At 39.8% G+C, this 22,828-nt stretch overlaps 1 protein-coding gene across 1 annotated transcript in view; it reads left to right on the forward strand.

The window, feature by feature from the left end:
* PCCB (propionyl-CoA carboxylase subunit beta) overlaps positions 1-22,828 on the forward strand; it is a 62,597-nt gene that overhangs the window by 18,537 nt on the left and 21,232 nt on the right. The window contains exons 6-9 of the mRNA XM_045539120.1: positions 4,452-4,562; positions 16,448-16,556; positions 19,896-20,016; positions 20,457-20,538. Of these exons, the coding sequence (XP_045395076.1) occupies positions 4,452-4,562; positions 16,448-16,556; positions 19,896-20,016; positions 20,457-20,538 (423 nt within the window). The remainder of the gene's footprint in view (positions 1-4,451; positions 4,563-16,447; positions 16,557-19,895; positions 20,017-20,456; positions 20,539-22,828) is intronic.

The raw sequence follows: 22,828 nt of genomic DNA on the forward strand, positions 1-22,828 counted from the left end.
TTCAAGTCTGTCAATTTTTGCCTCATATATTTTGGGGCTCTTGTTGCCTCAAAAATTTGGGGGCTTTGTTAGGTATATATATTTTTATAATTGTTATATTTTCTAGGTATATTGAACCTTTTTTTTAACATGTAATATTTCTGTCTCTTGTAACTTTTTTGATTTAATGTGTATTTTGTCTGGCAATTATATAGTCACTCAGACTCTATTTTGATTACCCTTTGTGTAGCATATTTTTTTTCCATCCTTTCTCCATCCTTTTCTCCATCCTTTACTTTCAATCTGTTTGTGTCTTTGTCCTATCTGAAGTGAGGCTCCTGTAAGAAGCATATAGATAGATTCTGGATTTTTAAAAATATATCCAGTCTACCAATATCTATCTTTTAATAGAATTTAATCCATTTATACATAATGTGATCACCACGAAAGATTTACTTCTGCCATTTAGCTATTGGTTTTCTTTATGTGTTATGGTTTTTTATTTATTTATTTTTTTGCCTCAATTCCTCCATCATGACCTTTTTGTTGTTTGCCATTTTGATTTGCTGCTTTCATTTTCATCATATACATTTTTTTCTTTGTAGTTACCTTGGGGATTATAATTAATACCTTAAACTAGTTGGAATAATAGGTTCAGTAGTATACAGACACACTGCTTCTGTACACCTTCGTCCTTTTTGTGTGATTGTCATAGATTACATTTTTATATATGATGTACTCATTAACGGATATGTAATTGTTTCATGCATTTGCCTTTTAAGGCATGTAGGAAAAGGGGAGATATTACACACCAAGCTAAAGTACAACACTTTAATAAAGAACATGTTAGTGTTCTTTATTTTTTCTCATGGCTTCATGTTACTGTCTTATGTCCTTTTATTTTAGACTTGAGTGCTCCTGTAGCATTTCTTGTATGACATGTCTAGTGCAAATGAACTCCCTCAGCTTTTTGTTGACCTGGAAGTATCTTAATTTTTCCTTCACTCTTGAAGGATAGTTTTGCTGAATATATAGTCCTTGGTTGACAGGGTTTTTTTTTTCTTTCAGTACTTTAAATATGTCCCACTGCCTTGTGGCCTTCATGGTTAATCTTACTGAGAATTCTTTGCGTGTGATAAATGGCTTCTGTCTTGCTGCTTTTAAATTTCTCTCCTTGTGTTTGGGTTTTGACAGTTTGACTATAATGAGTCTTAGTGTGGATCTCTGAGTTTATAATTCTTGGAGCTTGTTGAGGTTCTTGGATATGTATATTCATGTCTTTCATCAAATTTGGGAAGTTTTTGCCATTATTTTTTCTGTTTTCTTCTGGGATTCCTATAATGTGTATGTTGGTATGTTTGTTGGTTTCCCACAGGTCCTTTAGGCTCTGTTCATTTTTCTTCCTTTTGTTTTTCTGTTCCTCAGCTTGGATAATTACAGAATTTTTTTTTTTTTTTTTTTGAGCCAGTGTTTTGCTCTGTTACCCAGCTGGAGTGCAGTGGCTTGATCGTAGCTCACGGTAGCCTTGAACTCCTGGGCTCAAGTGATCCTCCCACTTAAGTCTCCTGAGTAGCCGGGGCTATAGGCATGCACTGCCGTGCCTGGCTAATTCTTCCTTATTTTATTTTATTTTGTTTTTGAGACAGGGCTTTGTTGCCCGGGCTAGAGTGAGTGCCATGGCATCAGCCTAGCTCACAGCAACCTCAAACTCCTGGGCTTAAGCGATTCTACTGCCTCAGCCTCCCGAGTAGCTGGGACTACAGGCATGTGCCACCATGCCCGGCTAATTTTTTTCTATATATATTTTTAGTTGGCCAGCTAATTTCTTTCTATTTTTAGTAGAGACAGGGTCTCACTCGTGCTCAGGCTGGTCTCGAACTCCTGACCTCAAGCGATCCACCCGCCTCGGCCTCCTAGAGTGCTAGGATTACAGGCGTGAGCCACCACGCCCGGCCATAATTTTTCCTTATTTTTTGAGATAAGGTCTTGCTATGTTGCCTGGTCTGGTCTTGAACTCCTGGCCTTAAGCCATCGTCCTGCCTCAGCCTCCCAAAGTGCTAAGATTACAGATGTGAGCCTCTGTACCCAGCTGAGCCTAGATATTTTAAATTATTTTATGTTCACGTTCCCTGATGCTTTCTTCTGCCTACTTAAATTTGCTGTTGAAACCCTCTAGTGAATTTTTCATTTTAGTTATACTTGTTACCTCCAGAATTTCTACTTTGTCTTCCATCTCTTCATAGTGTTCCCATTTTGTTCAGACATTGTTTTCCTGATTTCCTTTAGTTTTTTTCCTACAGTTTATGTGGCATCTTTGACTAATAAGTCTGATGTCTGTGTTTCCTCCCAGATGGTTTCTGTCAATTTTTTTTTCCTATTACTGGGCCATACTTATTTCTTTGTATGATTTGTAATTTTTTGTTGAGGACTGGAAATTCTGAATATTATGTTTGGTAAGTTTAGAAATCTAGTTCTTTCACTTCTCAAGGATTACTGACTTTTGCTTGTTGAGTTGCTAGATCCATCTGTCTGAGCTTTTCCAAGCTATTTTTGCAAAGTGTGTGTTGCTTGTTGAACTGAAATCTTAGTTCTATTGTCTCTGTGGTCTACAAGTGATCTGACAAAGATTTCCTTGAGACTATTATGATTGAAACAGTGGCCAGCCTCTGCTGGCCCCTCAGCTGTCAGAAGCAGTGATGAGCAATCAAAACACACAACCCTGATTTTGGAGGGAAGGGCCTTATTGCCCACCCTGGCATCATTCTCATGGTATCCTCATGGCTGCCTGTCATGGGCTGTGAACTGGGGTATGGTAGCAGCCATGCTAAATGTGAAGTTCATTGAAATTTACCTGCTGCTTTATCAAACTCTCCTCTGGTCTTTGTGTTTGGCTAGACATCAGAGTTCCAAAATAGCTGCTTTGTACAGTTCCTATCCACTGAATAGTTGTTTTGGTACCAGATTCCTAGAGCTTATTCTGTCTTCTGTAACGTCACTCAGCTCTTTTATGTTAAATATTTTTAGCGTACTATTTTAATTTCTGTTTCTTTTTAGCTGTATTTTTTATTTTCTTAGTGATTGCTCTAAGTGTTAGAATATGTATCTTAATTTATCTAAATCTGCTTCAAATTAGTACTGACTTCTGATAAAATGTAGGGACTTTGATCCAATATAGCTCCATTTTCTCCCCCTTCATTTGTGCTGTTATTGTTATATATCTTTTAAGCCCCAAAATACAGTGTTATGATTGTCTCTTTATACAGTCTTCTTTTAAAGTATTAAAGAGATAGAGCTATATTTATGTAGTATTTTATATTTAATCACACAATCATTTTAATTGTTCTTAATTGTTTCTTGTGGATTTGAATTACTGGTGTTAATTTTCTTTCACCCTGAACGACACCCTGAGCTGCTATGGGCAATGGTAGCCTTATTTTAGAATGCCACAGACTCTTACTGCTCTTAGCTTTAGCACTTTTTCATGAATAAACACTTCTTAATTTGTTAACATTTGCCCCATTTTTAGAACCCTAAACATTTGTTTTTGCCAATTTTGTCCAGTTTTATAGTTGGTTTTTAGGGGAGAGAATTTTCCATACTCTTCACTGTGCCCCAGCTGGACATCCGTCCACCCACCTTTGTTTTTGTACAGAGTATAGATGACTTTTTGTCCTGTCCTTAGCTGTGTTCCATGGATTATAGAGATTGGGTTCAGAGACAAAGGCGGGCTGAAAAGTGGACCTGCTTTTCCCAAGCCGATGTTGCTCAGGGGAAGGAAAGGGGTTGGGGGTAGGGCAAAGAGTGATTGGGTCTTCATCACCTTGCCCAGGTCCTTCAGCCCCTGGTTCCCGTCTTTCCCAGGTGGCGGCCAGAGGCTTAGCCCTTCACAACACCATTGTCCTTACGGAGCCTTTCTGGCTCTTTCTACCTTTGTCTGTCAACATGCCCTTTCCAGGGAGGGGAAGACATTGAAGACTCAACATAAAGTAACACCTGCCTCTTAGCCTTGCCTTGTGATGGTGGGTACCCTCTGTGGAGGATTTGAAGGGGCCCGAAACGGGTCAGGGCTCTAGGATAAGTGTTAGCTCTGTACACTCTGCCTGGGGTTTTCGTTCTTCCTGCCAGCCTTGTGCAGACAGTGGGGGGCAGGCCTGTGGTGTGTTTGCAGCTGGGCTGAGGGTGGTGGGAATCTCTTGGGAGCTCATGATCTGGTAGAGGTTTTTGGGAATTGCTGCCAAAGATGGGAGAGCGAAGTATTTGCTCCAGAAAGTAATATGCCGACCATCACACCAGTTATGGGGAGAATCTGCACATACAGTTCTGGAAGAACTTTACTGATTAGGTCTCTTGCCTCCTGGGTAGAGTTTTTGTGGATAAAAACCAAGTGCTATCTTATTGTTGCCTTTATTTTTCTGCAGATAATGTGTTGAACACCTCTGTAACCAGATGCCTTTGCCTTTTTCTTTTGGCAGAGGAATGTCACGGCATCCGGAGTTATCCCTCAGATTTCTCTGATCATGGGCCCGTGTGCTGGCGGGGCCGTCTACTCCCCAGCCCTAACAGACTTCACGTTCATGGTTAAGGTAAGAAAGAAGGGTCTGTTTCTGGTGCCCGTTGAGATTCATGTAGTTCCTTACCTGCAATAAAAATAATTCCTGACGCAGATCTGGGTTATCTGCATGCTCATTGGCTTTCAGTGTAGTAATGATAAGGTCTTAGTGGAGAGAAGATTTTGGCATGAAATCTGTAGCTACTGGGGGTTCAGTGGCAGAAGGTGCTGTGTATTTCATTGGTGGGTAATCTTACTTGTTGATCTGAATTGCAAATGATTTTCAAGTAATCAAAGGATCCTTTCCTCTACCCAGACAGATGACTGTTTACTGAACTCTAGTTAAAAAGTTTCTCATGGAAGGCTTTTCTGTAGTCCATTGTATTGGGAAGTTGTTTCTGATGTCCCACCTTTGTTTTTCACCTATTTGCCATTTTATTGTTTTATCCATTAAAGGATAAATCTGACAGCCAACATTATTTTGAGAGGTGCATATCTTTATTACATGACTTTAATGGAATGATATTTCAAAATGATTTTAAAATGAAGCCTACTTGAACTTATTCGTGGGTAATTACCCTTAATCTGAGCTTGCTTTAAAAAAAATCAGTCTTTCCCTCTTAAAATATTAATAAAAATGTGCAATGATTGCCAAAATAGAAAGGTTGGAGGAAAAAAGTAAAGATAGTCATCCAATATGCGAAGAGTAGTTTTAGAGGGAGTATAAATGGGAAACACCTTTTTCTCAAGGGCAGGTGGCAGTAGGAATTCAAAAGTTTTTCAAAGCGCTTATCACTTTGACCCAACTATTCTGTTCTTAGTGACAGATTGAAAGCAACATAAATGTGCAAGATCACTTGTGGGTTTTAAAAATTAAGATGACTGTTTCTTTTAACTTCTTGGACAAAGCAGAATTCCCTGAACTTTGCCTGCTAATTGCCTACTAATATATGCACACCTAGCTGGTTGCTAGCCCAGTCCTCTCCTCTTCCCTGTCTGTTATGAATGGAGGTGTGGTATCAGTTTCTCTGGTATCAATTTCTCAAAGCCATCCTTTCCCCTGCACACATCCAATTGCTGAACTCTACCCCTCTTCAGGGGCCTTACATTGTTCTTTCTCTTTACTATCTTCAGTTTCTCCTTACGTCCTCCCATCAGAACTTAACCATGCTCGGGTCTCTCCTGTCGTCAAAACAAAATCTTTCCCCTAGTTTGCATCCCCCTGTAGGTATTGCCCTATTTCTGTCTTCCCATTCCTTCCTTAACACATGTCAATTTAGCTCTGTTTCTCCCCACCTCCGTCAACTAAATCTGTTTTTTTTAAGGTTCTCAGAGACTTTTTGTGTCATTATAAATGCTATTTTACTTTCATCTTTATGAGTTTTTCAGCAGTATTCCCTTGGGGTTCCATGCTGTCATATTCTGGCATCTCCAACATTTCCTTCACATCTTTGGCCATACCTTCTTGGTTTCCATTGCAGTTCACACTGTTCCATTCAGACTCTAGATGCTGGAGTTCATTCCAACTACTTTCTCTTTTAATTCCATGTTTTATTGTAAGCAATCCCATCTTCCACTTGCAAAACTTTAGTTAATAACTGCGTATTTGTGAGATTTCCTCTCTTGTCCTTTGCAACTAATTATCAACCCTTAACCATTTTACGTCTTAAATATTCCACGTATTGAATAAGACTACCATGAAAATACTAACATTCTTTTTAAAAGTACTACGCAAAGTAGTTATAAAGTTTATATGGGGGGAAGAAATAACATCCAAGGGTAAACATTTCATGAAAGTAGTGTGATGAGCTAGTCCTACCAGGTGCTAAAATATGAAGTTATAATAACTAGAACTGTCTAATCAACGTTTAGATAAATAGATTAAGGGACCTAACAGAATTGATAAATAGATAAATATATTTGGACATTTAGTTTATGATGAAAAAGATGATGTTCTATTCAGGAACACTGATAATATCAGTTTCTCAGAGATACCAACAATTCCTGCATCACTAAATCCAGTTGACAATTCTCAGCCCTCGTCTCACCTCTCAGCAGCATTTAATGTACTAATCATTGCTTCCTCGTTGAAACATCAGGGCACCATACTTTTTTGATTTTTCTCTCCCTGATTCCCTTGGTGATCTTATCCAGGCTTGTGACTTTAAATGCTAATCTATATGCTGACAACTCTCAAATCTGTTTCTCCAGGATTGCACATTCACTTGCCTACCAGCATTTCCATTTGGACTTTAGTGGGTATCTCAGACTTCACAGGTTCTGATTTCTGCTAAGCTGCTCCTGAGCTGCTGTCCTACAGCCTTCCCATTTTGAATGGCAAGTCCAGTTTTCTGGTGGCTCAGGTCAAACGCTTTTGACTCATCTTTTGCTGTCACATCTCAAATTCAGTCAGAATATCTGTTGGCTTTACTTTAGGATGTAACCCAAAATGTAATCAGGTTGTGTCTTACTACTGCTGCTTACTTTGGCTATCAAAACTGCTACCGCTTTGGTTCAAGCACATCATCTTCCACCTGGATTATTGCCGAGTCCTTCCGACTGGTCTCCCTGCTTCTGTCCAGGCTTCCCCTGCCAGTTAATTTTTAAATTTTTAATCATTTAAAATAGTGTAATGTAATATATACTCAGGAAAGTACATAAGATATGTACAGTATAGCAATTATAAAGGGCAAATCTGTGTAAAAAAACACCTAGGTAAAAAAATAGCTCTCCGAGAGCCCTGTCCTAATGATCTTTCCTAACCACTGTTGCCTGCATTCTGCATAGAATTATTTATTATCTCAACTTTTATGGAAATGTTTTTATTTGCTTTGCTTCATAGTTAAAAAAAATTTTAAGTATGCCTCACTAAACAGTGTGGCTTAATATTGCTTGTTTTAACCTTTATGTAAAATGAAATGTAATATGCTTTTCTTTGTGCATGGCTTCTGGTTCATTATTTTTTAAGATTTATTCATGTTCTTTGTAAATATAGTTCATTCATTTTAATAGCTGTATAGTAAATATATCTTATATTCCTCCATTCCCCCATTGATGGACAGTGGATTTTCAAGATTTTTGTCACTGCAAACGAGGCTGATATTAATTCTAATTAATCATTATTCTAATATTGTATTTTGGTGCACACATGTTTCAGTTTCTCATGGTAGGGGCAATCTTAGGTCATAGGATATACATATCTTCAGATTTTCTAGGTAATACTTGACTGTTTATTAAAGCAGTTACAGCAATTTATAATTCTACCGGCAGTGGGAGAATTTCACTTGTTCTGCAGTCTTGCCAGCCTTTACATTAGCATGTTTTAATTGTGCCAGTTTGATGCTTGTGGTATGTCTCTCATTGTGGTCTCAATTTGCATGTCCATGACTAAAAAGCTTGAGTGCCTTTTAATTTTTTTCTTCTTTTGTGGCATGCCTGTTCAACACTTTGGCCCATTTAAAAAAATTGAGTTTTTGGCTGGGTGCAGTGGCTCATGCCTGTAATCCCGGCACTTTGGGAGGCTGAGGTGGGAGGATCACTTGTAGCCAGGAGTTTGAGACCAGCCTGGGCAACATAGCAAGACCCTGTTTCTACAAAAAATACGAAATTGAGTTTTTTGTTTTCTACCAAACTGATTTTTAGGAGTTCTTTGTATATTTTGGATATAAGTTCTTTTTTTTTTTTTTTTGAGACAGAGTCTCGCTGTGTTGCCCGGGCTAGAGTGAGTGCTGTGGCATCAGCCTAGCTCACAGCAACCTCAAACTCTTGGGCTTAAGCGATCCTACTGCCTCAGCCTCCCCAGTAGCTGGGACTACAGGCATGTGCCACCATGCCCGGCTAATTTTTTCTATATATATATTTTAGTTGGCCAGATAATTTCTTTCTATTTTTAGTAGAGACGGGGTCTCGCTGTTGCTCAGGCTGGTCTCAAACTTCTGACCTCGAGCAATCCACCTGCCTTGGCCTCCCAGAGTGCTAGGATTACAGGCGTGAGCCACCGCGCCCGGCCGGATATAAGTTCTTTATCAATATATATGTTGTACTTCTCCCACTCTGTGGCTTGTGATTTTCCTTCTTGTAATGCTAACTTTTGTTGAACGGTTTTTTAAAAACAACTTTATTTTGAAATAATTTCAAATAATTAAGAATAAAAAATTCTTAACCATTTTAGAGTAGGTTACATACAACATGCCTTTTGATCCCTTAATGCTTCAGTGTAAGGTCCTTAAGAGCTAGGATCTCTTCTTGCACAACCAAAGTTATTAAATTCAAGAGGTTTAACACTGATACAGTACTTTTTATAAAAGATTGTGATAAAATATACATAACATTATATACCACTTTCACCATTTTTAAGTGTGTAGTTCTATGGCATCAAATACCAGCACATTATTGTGCAACTGTTGCCATCATCCATCTGCGTTTTCATCCACTTCAGCTGAAACTTTGTAGCCATTAAACACTGACTCCCCGTTTCCCCTCCTTCCAGACCCTTTCTGTGCCTGTGAATTTGACTGCTCTAGCCTTTTTTTTTTCCATAACCATCCTGATAAGTATGAAGTGGTATCTAATTGTAGTTTTGATTTGCATTTCCCTAATGACTAGTGATTTTTGAGCACCTTTTCATGTTATTGACCACTTGTGTATCTTCTTTGAGGAAATGTCTATTCAGGTCTTTTGTTCTTTTTTGAATTGTTTTATTCCCTAGAATTTCTAAGAGGGAGAAGAATTGGATTTTTTGTTGTTGAGTTGTATGAGTTCTTTGTATATTCTGGATATCAACCTTTTATCAGTTTTATGATAAATATTTTCTCCCATTCCATGGGTTGCCTTTATACTTTGTTGATAATGTCCTTTCATGCACAAAAGTTTTTGGGGGGCTGTGGCATAAATATTTTTTATTTATTCTTTTATTGATACATAATATTTTTCATATTTATGGGGTACGTGTGTGTTTCTCACATGCATAGAATGTGTAATGATCAAGTCAGGGTATGTGGGGTATCCATCACCTTGAGTGTTGATCATTTTTATGTGTTGGTATCATTTTAAGTCCTCTCTTCTTGTTACTCTGAAATATATATAATATTATCACTAAGTATAGTCACCCTAGTCTGCTATCAAATATTAGAACTTATTTCTTCTTCTTCTTCTTCTTTTTTTTTGTTCTTTGAGGCCGAGTCTTGCTCTGTTGCCTGGGCTAGAGTGCTGTGGGGTCAGCCTAGCTCACAGCAACCTCAAACCTCAAGCAGTCCTACTGCCAAGTAGCTGGGACTACAGGCACGCACCACCATGCCCAGCTAGAACTTATTTCTTCTATCTAACTGTATGTTTGTACCGATTAACCAACCTGTCTTCATCCCCCCTTCCCCTCCACCCACCCTTCCTAGTCTCTGGCATCTTCGTTTTATTCTCTGTGTCCATGAGATAAAGTTTTTTACCTCCTACATATGAGTGAGAATATGGGGTATCTGTCTTTCTGTGACTGGCTTATTTCACTTAACATAATGACCTCCAGTTCCATACATGTTGCTGCAAATGACATGACTTCATTCTTTTTTATGGCTGAATAGGATTCCATTGTGTATATATACCACATTTTCTTTATTTATCCATTGATGAGCATTTAGTGTGTTTCTCTATCTTTGCTATTGTGAATAGTGCTGCAATAAACATGTGGGTGCAGGTATCCCTTTGATATATATATCCCTTTGATTTCTTTACCTTTTGATAAATATGCAACAGTAGGATTGCTGGATTGTACAATAGTTCAATTTTTAGGTTTTTAAAATTTTCTATTTTCAATTTCATTGATTTCTGCTCTAAATTTTGTTACTATATTTCTTTTATCTGATTACTTTGGATTTAATTTGTTCTTTTTTCTAATTTCCTAAGGTAAAAGCTTTGGTGACTAATTTTTTAGATCTGTCATCATTTCTAATGTATGCATTTAATGGTATAAATTTCTTGCTGTGCACTACTTTTACTGTATCCCACAAATTCTGATAAGCTGTGCTTTCATTTTCATTTATTTCAAAGTGTTTTTTAAAATTTCTCTAGAGATTTCTTCTTTGATTCATGTGTTATTTATTTAGAAGTGTGGTTTTTAATTTTCAAGTATTTTAGGATTTTCCTGTTGTTACTGATTTCTGGTTTAATTCCATTGTGGCCTGGGATTTGTATTCTCTTAAAGTGTGTTTTATCACTCAGAATATGGTCTATCTTGGTGAATGTTCCATGGGAGCTTGAGAAGAATGTGTATTCATTCTATTGTTGTTGGATGAAGTGGTCTGTACATGTTGTTCATCACATCCAGTTGATTGGTGGTGTTGAATTTACCTGTGTCTCCACTGATTCTTCTACCTGCTAGATCTGTCCATTTTTGATAGAGGGGTGTTGAGGTCTCCAGCTGTAATAGTGGATTCTTCTATTTCTCGTTGAAGTTCTATCAGTATTTGCCTGTTATTTTGATGCTCTGTTGCTAGACATATAATCCTTAATGTGTACACATCTCCTTGAGAATTGATGCCTTTATCATTGTGCAGTGTTGTTCTTTATCCCTGATAACTTTTCTTGGTTTAAAGTCTGCTCTGTCTGAAATTATTTTTTATTTTGATTGAGTGACAGGGTGTTTATCACCCAGGCTGGAGTACAGTGGCACGATCATAATTCACTGTAACCTCAACCTCCTGGGCTCAAGTGATTCTCTCACCTCAGCCTCCCGAGTAGCTGAGACTACAGGTGTGTGTCACCATGCCTGGTTATAGAGATGAGGTCTTGCCATGTTGCCCAGGCTGGTCTCAAACTCTATCTGAAATTAATATAGCAATTCCTGCTTTCTTTTGATTAGGATTAGCATGTAATATCTTTCTCCATCCATTTAGTCTGTATGTGTCTTTATACTTAAAATGTATTTTTTTTGTAGATAGCTCATATAGTTGGGTCTTGTTTCTTTATCCAGTCTGACAGTCTGTCTTTTTAATCAATGCATTTAGACCACTGACATTCAGAGTGATCATTGTTACAGTTGAATTAATTAATATCTACCACAGTTGTTACTGTTTTCTATTTGTTGTCTTGTTCTTTGTTCCATTATTGTCTTCCATTCTTTTTCTGCCTTTTGTGGTTTTAACTGAGCATTTTATACGATCCCATTTTCTCTCCTTTATCATCACATTCGTTTTTAAACTTTTTTGTTGGTTGCCTTAGAGGTTTGCAATATACATTTACAACTAATTCAAGTCCAATTTTAAATAACACTACTGCTTCTTCGGTAGTGTGAATACCTTATAATAACAAAATCTAATTTCTTCCACCTCTTTTATTATTGCTGTCATTCATTTCACTTACATATAAGCATATGTACATAATTGAATATGTTGCTATTATTTTGAACAAAGTATCTGTTAGCTCAATTACCAATAAGAAAAAAAAGTTTTTATTTTATCTTCATTTTTTCCTTCTCTGATGCTCTTCCTTTCTTTATGTAGATCCATGTTTCTGACCTTTATCATTTACCTTTTCTCTAAAGAATTTCTCTTAACATTTCTGCAAGGCAGGTCTACTGGCAACAGATTCCCGCAATTTTGGTCTGTCTGAGAAAGTCTTTTTTCCTTCTTCACTTTTGAAGGATAATTTTGCAGGGTACAGAATTCTAGCTTTGTAGGTTTTTTTTTTTTCCCCACTCAATACCTAAAACACTTCACTCTCTTTTCACTTGCATGGTTTCTGAGAAGTTGGATGTAATTCTTTTCTTAGGTCTTCTATCGATAAAATGTTTTTTTCCTTCTGGCTACTTCTAGGGTTTTCTCATTATCTTTGATTTTTCTGTGGTTTGAAAACAATGTGCCTAGGTGTAGTTTTTTTAGTGTTCATCTTGCTCAGTGCTCTGTGAGCTTTCTGGATCTGTGGTTTTGGTGTCTGACAGTTTGGGGAAATTCTCAGTGATTATTGTTTCCAATATTCTATCCCCATCTCTCTTTCTTCTCCTTCTGGAATTCCCATTATGTGTGTATATTACATCATTTGTAGTGGTTCCACAGTTATTGGATGTGTTCTGGGTTTTCAGTTTGGGTGGTTTCTATTGAGATATCCTCAAGCTCAGAAATTCTTTCCTCAGCCATGCACAGTCTTTGAAAGTGCAAAGACTTTTGCATCAATAAGTGCATCAAAGACATTCTCCATTTCTGTTAGTGTTCTTGATTCCTGATATTTCTTTTTGGCTCTTTTTAAGAATTTCCATCTCTCTAATTATGTTGTCCATCTGTTCTTGTTTGCTGTCTACTTTATCCATTAGACCCCTTAGCATTTTTTGTTGTTGTTGTTGTTGTTGTTGTTTTATTTTTTGAGATGAGGTCTCACTATGTTGCCCAGGCTGGTCTTAAACTCCTGGGCTCAAGTGATCCTCCTGCCTCAGCCTCCCAAGTAGCTGGGACTACAGGAATACACCACTGTGCCTGGCGAGCATCTTAATGATAGTTATTTTAAATTCCTAGTCTGATAATTCCAGCTGTATTTCCTGCTATATCTGATTCTGGTTCTGATGTTCGTTCCGCCTCCTCAGACTTTGTTTTCTGCCTTTTAGTATGTCTTAAAATTTCTTCTTCATAGCTGTACATGATATACTGGGCAAAAGGAACTATTGTAAATGGGCTGTTAGTAATGTGGTACTAAGGAGTGGGGAAGAGGCAAAGGAAATGTTCTGTAGTCCTATGCATAGGTCTCAGTGTTTCAGTGAGCCTGTTTCTGTGGACTGTGAACTTCACGTGTGTTTCTCAGTCCTTCACGCCTCCTTTGGTGGGACAGGTTGGCCAGACTTGGCTGGGACAGGCTATTTCCTTTATCCCACGTGGAACTATAGAGCGGGCTGGAGTTTGGTGTTTTTATTCCTCCAGATCAGTAGTCTCTGATAAAACCCTAACAGATTAGGCTCTGGTTAAATAGTTTCTCCTCAGGGCAGACCTTGTTAAGAAAAGTAGGAGTGCTCTGGTATGTTCCAGAATGGTCTCTTTTCCACTCCCCATGCTGGAAGCATGAAGGGACTTTTCTCTGATAATCGCTGTGAGAACCTGGTTGAGCTCCTAGAGGTAAAACTCATCAATTGCACCGGGGCCTCAGTGACTGGGCCCTGCTGGAGTTTTTGTCTCTCATACTTGTCCACACTGAGATTCTAGTTTTTCAGTTTTAGTTAGTTCCTCTACATCAGCCCTGGTTCCCTGGGAGATTTGGACGTTTGTGGGTTTCTGCTCTGCAAGCCTCGGTTCTCTGCATTTGCCTGTCAGTCTCCAATTTTGGAGTGGTTTGTCCTGTGACCCCCTCGTGGCTCTCTGAGGGATCTAAGAAAAGCTGTTAATTTTTTTTCAATTTGTTCAGCTTTTTATTTGTTAGGAAGGAGTGTCAACTTCCAGATTCTTATATGCTGGACTGAAAGCCAGAAGTTCTCTGTTTCTAGTGCTTCAACTGTTACAAATATGCAATGCACATTCGTTTAGAAGTCTTCGTGTGGAGTGGGGAAGACCTTTCTAGCAAGATCCCAGACCAAAGAATCATAAGATAAAAGACTGATACAATGACTATGATAGACTAAGGATTAATTTCCTTAGCATATGCAAATCAAAACCACAATGAGATATCACTTATCTCCAGTGAGAATGACCTTTATCAAAAAGTCCCCAAACAATAAATGTTGGCGTGGATGCGGAGAGATAGGAACACTCATACACTGCTGGTGGGGCTGCAAACTAGTACAACCTCTGTGGAAAGCAATATGGAGATACCTCAAAGAGATACAAGTAGACTACCATTTGATCCAGCAATCCCGTTACTGGACATCTACTCGAAAGAACAAAAGACATTCTGTAAAAAAGACATCTGCACTTGAATGTTTATAGCAGCACAATTCACAATTGCAAAGATGTAGATACAACCCAAGTGCCCATCAATACATGAGTGGATTAATAAAATGTGGTATATCTATACCATAGAGTTCTACTTAGCCACAAAAAACAATGGTGATATAGCACCTCCTGTATTATCCTGGATAGAGCTGAAGCCCATTCTACTAAGTGAAATATCCCCAAAATGGAAAAACAAGCACCGCATGTACTCACCATCAAATTGGTTTTAACTGATCAACACTTAAGTGCACATACAGTAATAACATTCATGGGGTGTCAGGCAGATGGGAGAGGGGAGGAGGGGGGATGGGTATACACACACCTAATGGGTGCGGTGTGCACCATCTGGGGGTTGACATGCTTGAAGCTCTGACTCGGGTGGGGCAAGGGCAATATATGTAACCTAAACATTTGTAGTCCATTATATGCTGAAATAAAAATTTAAAAAAAATTTAAAAAAACAATTTCCTTAGCATATAAAAAAGCCAACTATCTGTTAGAAATGGGCAAAGAACATTTATAGTGAGTTCACAGAGATGACAATTGTATTTATTGCAAAATTGCTTATTATATTAAAATACTGGAAACCTAAATGATTCTCAGTAGGTGACAGTTAAATTATGATACATACTCTATGCTGATATGGAATGATCTTCAAGCTATAGTTTTATGTTAAACAAATTTGAGAACTGTGTATAGAGCACTGTTTATGTTAGAAAATGTTTGTTTTGGAAAGAAAATGTGTTAGGAAATATTTGTGTTAGAAATGTTTGTGTTAGAAAATAAGAGGGTAAATATACATATTAATGTTCATGTGTGCATATATTGCCTTTGGGGAGGGGAATTGGAGGCCTGGAAATAAGGGCTGGGGTGTAGACTTACTTTCCACTGTATCTCCTGTTTTTCTTTCAAATTTTGTACAGTTTGCCTGTGTTATCTATAAATTAGCCCATCACCCTCTCATGACATCAAAGTATTGATTATCTATCTTTAAGTAGCTTCAGTTAAAGTGGCTGGTTGCATGCCATCTCCGTGCCTCGGTTTCCTCATACATAAATGGGGGTGATGATAGTACTTAGGCTTTTAAAAAAAATTTTTATTTTTAGAGACAGGGTCTCACTCTGTCACTCAGGCTGCAGTGGCAGTGGTACGATCATAGCTCATTGCAGCCTTGAACTCGTAGGCTCAAGGGATCCTCCTGCCTTGGCCCACCTGAGTAGCTAGGACTATAGGTGTGTGCCAACACACCCAGCCTCTACAGAGGCTGGGCATGGTGGCTCATACCTGTGATCCTAGCACTCTGGGAGGCCGAGGCGGGAGGATTGCTTGAGGTCAGGAGTTCGAGACGAGCCTAAGCACCTAAGACCCCCATCTCTACCAAAAAATAGAAAAAATTAGCTGGGTGTGGTGGTGCACACCTGTAGTCCCAGTTACTCAGGAGCCTGAGGCAGGAGAATTGCTGGAGCCCAGGAGTTTGAGGTTGCAGTGAGCTAGGCTGATGCCATTGCACTATAGCTGGGATAACAGAGCAAGACTTCATTTTTTTAGAGATGGTGTCTTGCTCTGTTGCCCAGGCTTGTCTCAAATTCCTGGCCTCAAGCGCTCCTCCCATCTCAGCCTCCCAAAGTGTTAGGATTGTAGGTGTGAGCCACCATGGTTGGCCAGTGCTTAGGTTTTAATGGCACAATCCTATGAAGTGCTTGGAAAAATGCTTGGTGCACAGCAAGCTCTGGGTTGGGGTCACCTGTTCCTGTGTTCTACAGGCAAATGACCATGGATGTTAGCCACACTGGGAGTTGATCTGCTGAGATGAAATCATGGAACAAAGCTTTTAAAAAAATGGACAGTGAGGCAGGGGAAACTTGAGTCTTCTGTCTAGATAAGTATCTTTGAGCAGCATCCCAGCCGGGTTCTGCTACCATGACACTATTTTCTCACCATTTGTCTTCCTGGCTGAGTGAGCTCTAAGGCTATGGCCAGCTCTGGTGCTCTGAGATTGACTGTTCTGGAAATCTGATTTCAGGACACCTCCTATCTGTTTATCACCGGCCCTGATGTTGTGAAGTCTGTCACCAATGAGGATGTTACCCAGGAGGAGCTTGGTGGTGCCAAGACCCATACCACCATGTCAGGTGAGGGGCCTTCCAGATGACCTTACTGTAATCAAACATTGAGAAGAGGGTGGTGACAGTTTTAAAAATATCACTTAATTGGCAGAACCTATTTGGGAAGACTGTAGTAGAGTCTGTTGTACTACAATGCAGTATAGTATATTACCTACATATATAGTGATGAAGGTGGATTTAGTATCTCAAATTTATTGGAAAAAATAACAGGCTATTGCTTTGATATTCTTTAGAGTAACTTTAAAACTAATTGTTGGAATGGTGGTTATAAGTAGATATGGTTTATATATGTGTAGTTGAACCTTTAACAAAATAGTCTTTTTGTGACCTTTTTTAACTCCAAAGCCTGGGGTATATCTTAGATAGCATTTTACCAATCACCATTGGCCAGGTACAGTCTTAATGTGATGATCATGAACCACATGATCATGAATTTGGTCATAGTTCTTTAAGAAACTACCTATTTAAGATTACATGCCACATGTGCTGAGTTTAAAATATATATAGATTATTCTGTTCTTTGGCATTGAAACAAAAAGTTCTCATTTATACAGAAAGGCATAGAATTGGGAGTAGGGCATGATTTTGATATTAGTAAAGACATGTTGCTGTTAGGGTAATGATTGTAATTCCACATTTGGAAAAAAACACCAAGCTGTGAAAGGATTGCCTACCCCATGGCAAGCAGTGTAACTGAAGACAGGAGAAATTGCCTCTGAGAGATTTTGAAGCAACAAGAGGTTGGTGTGACTGATTTATGTACCACGTTGTACTGTGGTTAAAGCATTGGGTCATCATTTAATTATCAGCATTTCTTCTTGATGTCCATGAAATAGAGGTGTGTCTTATCAGTAAAGTCTTAGATTTGATGAAATGTGGTTTAGAAACAGAGCTCTTATTACCATACCAACAAGAGTTGTTCCTCCCCCGTCTCAGGTTGACATCAGCCCTGACTAAGTGTTTCCCTCACCTGTCACCTCCATTCAGCCCATCTCCAAGACCTGTCTGCAACCAGAACACTTCTTGACATCCCTCCCCCGCAGCCTGCCACCACGCTCTTGTCACAGGGCTTCATTGGCAGTTTGTCTTTCTTGCTGTGATGTAATATAAACTTGAGTCTTGAGGGCATCTTAGATTGGATGAAATACGCTATTTATTTTTTTTCATTTCAGTAGTATTACATGTTTTCAGTAGAAAATTTTAAAAATACAAGGAGTAGAAATCACTAGGAATTCCATGATCCACATGTAATCACCACTGATGTACCCTTGCAGTCTTTTCATGCAGATGAATGTGAATGCACATACATGTGTTCAAACACAGAAGTATATACAAACTCTTCAACTTATTGTTTTTTTTTTTTTACTTGATAGCTTAAAGTAATGAATGTCTACCTATGACATTAAGTTTTCTTCTGTAGCACAATTTTATGGTTTTGGTTTTGTTTTAAAGGGCTGTATGTGGTGCTCTTTCTGGGCCTGAGACTATCTGACGTGCTTGTCCTGTGTCCCCAGAGCAAGGCACAGAATGGGCTCTATACGTGTATTTTTTTCTTTTTGATAACAACTGTATTGCATTATAGTTCATACACCATACAGTTTAAATGCCTGTTTATAGTGTATGATTCAGTGGTTTTTAACATATTCTGAGTTACGTAACCATTACCACAATCAATTTTAGGGCCTTTTCATCGCCCCAAGAAGAAGCCCTGTGCCCATCGCAGTCACTCCCTGTTTCACCACAGATACTCCAGTTCCAGGCAGTCACCAGTCCTCTCTCTGCCTCTGTGTGGATTTTCCCATTCTGGATGTTTCATATGAATGGAGTCATACGATATGCGATCTTTGTGACTGATTCCTTTTACTTAGCATAATTTTTTCCCTCTTCTGACTTTCAGCTGAAGTGTCGTGTTTTTTAAGGTTCCACCCACACAAGTGGTGATTATCTGGATTCAATACTTCATTCCTGTTTATGGCTGAATTACATTCCAGTGTATGAATATACCACATTTTCTTTATTGACCAGTTAATAGACATTTGGGTTGTTTCCACTTTTTGACTATCATAAATATACTGCTATAAACATTTATATACAAGTTTTTGTATAGACATGTTTTCATTTATCTTTAATATATACCTAGGAGTGGAATTTCTTGGTTAAATGATCATTCTTATGTTTAACTTTTTGAGAAACTACTAGACTTTTTTCCAAAGTGGCTGTACCAGTTTATAAATATTTCCTGAGTGAAAGGATTCTGCCATGTTGAAAATTCTGCTGCTTCATTCGACAGATATTCGTTGAGTATCTATGTGTGAAACGTTATTCTAGGTGCTAGGAATCCATCTGTGGACAGAATAATAAAAGATCCCAACCCATGTGGGGATTATATTCTAGTAGAGGAGATAGACAATAAACACTATAAATAAGTACATTACATAATATGTTAGAAGGCAATATGTGCTCTGGAAAAAGTAGAACAAAGTAAAGGGGATTGAGATTGTTGCAATTTCAAATAGGGTGGTAAGGGTAGGCCTCACTGAGAGGGTAACAGTTGAGCAGTTTGAAGGAGTTAACTGCATTGGTATGTAGGTCAGGAGCACTGCAGGCAGAGGGAATAGCTTATGCAAAGGCCCTGGGGTGGGTAGGAGAGTGACTGGCATACTCAGTGGACAGCAAGGAGGGTGGTTGAGTAGACACATGCCATGATCTGATTTAAAGAGCTCCCTCTGGCTGCTGTGTGGACAAGAGACTGTAGGAGTGACAGTGGAGGAAGGGAGTCAAGTGAGGTGAACCTGAGAGAGAGTGATCTTGGCTGTACTTTATTATGTTTATGGCCTTGTCTGCCTGGCCTGTGATTTCTGAATGGTCTTCAGGAACAACAGCTCGATCCCTCACTAGGGCCAGGTGCTTCCCTTTCTGCCCACCATTGCTGAGCACCTATTGAGTGTCAGGCATTATTCTTGGTGGGGGACTTCAGTGATAAGACAGGCCTGGTCTTGCCCTGTTGGAACTGATATTCCAGGAGAGATGTCAGGCAGTAAATAGGGAAATGGAAAGGTGCATGGCCCGGTGCTGGAAAGCAGAGGGGCGTGGGGATGGATGCGAAGGGGACATTAGAGCAAAGACCTGGATGAAGAAAGGTGTGACCCTTGTGGAGATGTGCGACAGAGCAGAGGGGGCAAGCCGTGTGAACTGAGGGATGTGCCTGAAGGTGCGTGCTGTGTAGCAGCGCGTCCTAGGGCTATCAGCATAGTCTGCGGCAGACGTGTCCTAGAAGGGGGCAGTGAGGCAGCATCTTAGAGCTGACTGGCACCCTGGCCCATCATATCCTCCCTGTTCTCTTAGGTGTGGCCCACAGAGCTTTTGAAAACGATGTTGACGCCTTATGTAATCTCCGGGAATTCTTCAACTACCTGCCCCTCAGCAATCAGGACCCGGCTCCCATCCGTGAGTGCCATGACCCCAGGTGCGTTGCCGGCCTGTGTACCTCTGTCATTTTGCAGGGCAGCTTGCCCTTCTCTGGCCCCCCAACCCTGACTGGACCCCCAGGGTCTGCCCTGTCAGGCAGGTTGGAGCAGACTGTGGAGTGAACTCGGCGCGCCTCCCAGGTGTGGGGATGATGATGGCATGTCTGGGTACAGGAGCAAAGAGAGATGATTTTATTTACTTTTTTCTTCTCTGTAATATTTGATGGGGAGCTTGGGGGTAAAGAATGGCCACAATTTTTATTTTATTTTATTTTTCTTTCTAAGAGACTCTTGAGTTGTCCAGAATTGGAGATGGAAGTTTCTTTGTGTCTGGCCCAGTCCCCACAATGTGTCTCCCCCATTCCCTTTTCCACTGTCCACCCACAAAGGTAACTGGCTCTTCCTGTGTTGATTATATCTGTCTTTTTTTCTACCTAAGTGACCGTTTGGTTCCTGAGCTCGACACAGTTGTCCCCTTGGAATCTACCAAAGCCTACGACATGGTGGACATTGTACACTCTGTAAGTGCCACATCTGCCTGTCTTGCCTGCCCTACGTAGCCACATCCATGGTCATTGTGCTTTGGCCTGGTGAGGAAGTGCTGGACCCACTGGCCTTGACGTCAGGCAACAGAGGTGGGGCGTGCGATGGGCACAGGACCAGTGGCCACTGAGTAGTGTGTTCTGGAAGGAGCTAGTGGCTGTAGACACCCTAAGGGCACAGATGGACTTGAAAGCAGGAGGGAGGAGTAGCCAGTTGGGCCAGCAGAGTTCAGGGGTCTTTAGAAGACACTCTGAAGTGTGTAGATTAGGGACTATGTCCCCAGAGTTTGGAGTGAGGCCAGGGTGACCCTTACTAGGTACTTTTGTTTGGGGCCTTATGCTCAGAGGGTGTTTTGTCTTTCTAGAGAAAGAGTACACAAGGCATCCTATGATACGGTTGGGGGGGCGTGTGTGGAGGTCTGGGGGAGACAGGAGCCATTTGCACCTCTTTCTTGGTGCCGCAAATCCCTGGGTCATTAAGTAGAGGGGACAGTATTGGGCAAACTGAGGGTGTCTGCAGATGGCCACTGTCTTCCTCACACACACTGTTGTCAGCAGTCCTCGCACAGCGGAACATGGATGGCTGTTTGACAGCGCTAGAAATCCCGGGGTTGCTGGTTTTTGGTACTGTTTTTGTTTGTTTGATTCTTGTAGGCTGTCTCTGTGCTGAGAATCTGCCAAAGGTCCTCCTTAGGTCTTTTCTGAGCGCTTGCAGGGGCACACGCAATCACTTTCTAATTGCCCCTCTATATGTGGCTGTTTTTGAGTGTCCTAGTTGTTAATGTCTGGTTCCCAAAAGTGTGAAAAGGGAAAAACGAAGAGAGAGGGAGAAAGGTGTCAGCCCTTTAAATTCCCTGGAAGTCACTTCAGCCTAAGGGGGAAAGTCTTGCATCAATGGGAAGGGTTGTGGCAACAGTGACCTGTCTGTTTATACGTCTGTGTTCAGTAGCCGCTGGGATCAGCAGATACTCGCAGGACCCGCAGGCTGTGTGCAAGATGCTCCGGGAACACTTGTGGCTGCCTGCCGTGGAGCTGGGTGGGGGCTGGCTAGTCGCTACCGTGCTAAGAGCTGAAATTAACTGCAGTTTTCAGTCCAACCCTTCCCTTGGAAGCTGCAAGCCTTCAACAGACTCCACAGTTCCAAAATAGTTATATCCCACAGATTCTGCAAGTGTGATTGTTGTCTAGACAGGGAGGCAGATTCCTGGTGCTTCCTACTCTGCCATCTTCTCATAACTTTTTTTTTTTTTAAAGTTATATATGACAGCTCTTGAGTCTGTTTTATCAATTTTATATTCTGCCACCTATTAAGTTCTCTTATTGTTTGTAATATTTCCTGTTAATTCTTTTGGAGTTTTCAAGTGTACTTGTATATAAATAGTTTTTTCTGTATTTTCCAATTATTTTTCATATCATTTCCTTCTGTTGTCTAATTGCATTGGCAATAGCTCCCCATATATTAATATCAAAGTCATGATGTGGAATAGTTTTGGTACTGGGCACCTGTGTCTTATTCCTATGCTTAGCAAGCCTGCCATCAGTGCTTTCTAACTTATATCTTTTTTCGTGTTGAAGCTACTGCTGGTTTCTATTTTAATGTTTTTTATTTATTTTGTTCTTAAAATTAGGGATCAGTGTTGAATATTGTCAAATGCCCTTTCAGCATTTTTGGAGATGATCACGTGATTTTCCTCCTTAGATCTATTTATAAGTCTGTCTTAGTAGATTTCCTAGTACTGAACTATTCCTTCATTCCTGAAGTAAACCCTACTTGTTATATTCTGCTTGCTAATACCTTATTTAGATTTTTGCATCAATGTCATGTGATTATGGTATGTATTTTTTAGAGGTATTGTAAAATCAGGTTTGGTATCAATGTTGTACTTTCTGTGTTAGTCTTCTAGGGCTGTTATAGCAAAATACCATCGACTAGATGACTTAAACAACATAAATTTATTTTCTCACAGTTCTGAAGGCTGGAAGTCCAAGATCAAAGTGTTGGCAGGGTTGATTTCATTCTGAGGTCACTCTCCTCAGTTTGTGGACCTTCTTACTGTGTCCTCACAAAGCCTTTTCTCTGTGTGCCTGTGGAAAGAGATCTCTGGTATCTCTGCCTGCTGTTCTTCTTCCTCTTCCTCCCTTCTTCTAATAGGACTGTTTCTTGGACTTCCACTGCAAATCTCTGGAGTGTTGAGGCAGTCTTGAGAATTGCACAGAAGAAAGAAAAGAGAAAGTTCACTCTAAGAGTGAAAATGCTGGAAAAGAATTT

Source organism: Lemur catta, chromosome 1 (assembly GCF_020740605.2).
Source record: "Lemur catta isolate mLemCat1 chromosome 1, mLemCat1.pri, whole genome shotgun sequence".
Taxonomy (NCBI): Eukaryota; Metazoa; Chordata; class Mammalia; order Primates; family Lemuridae; genus Lemur; species Lemur catta.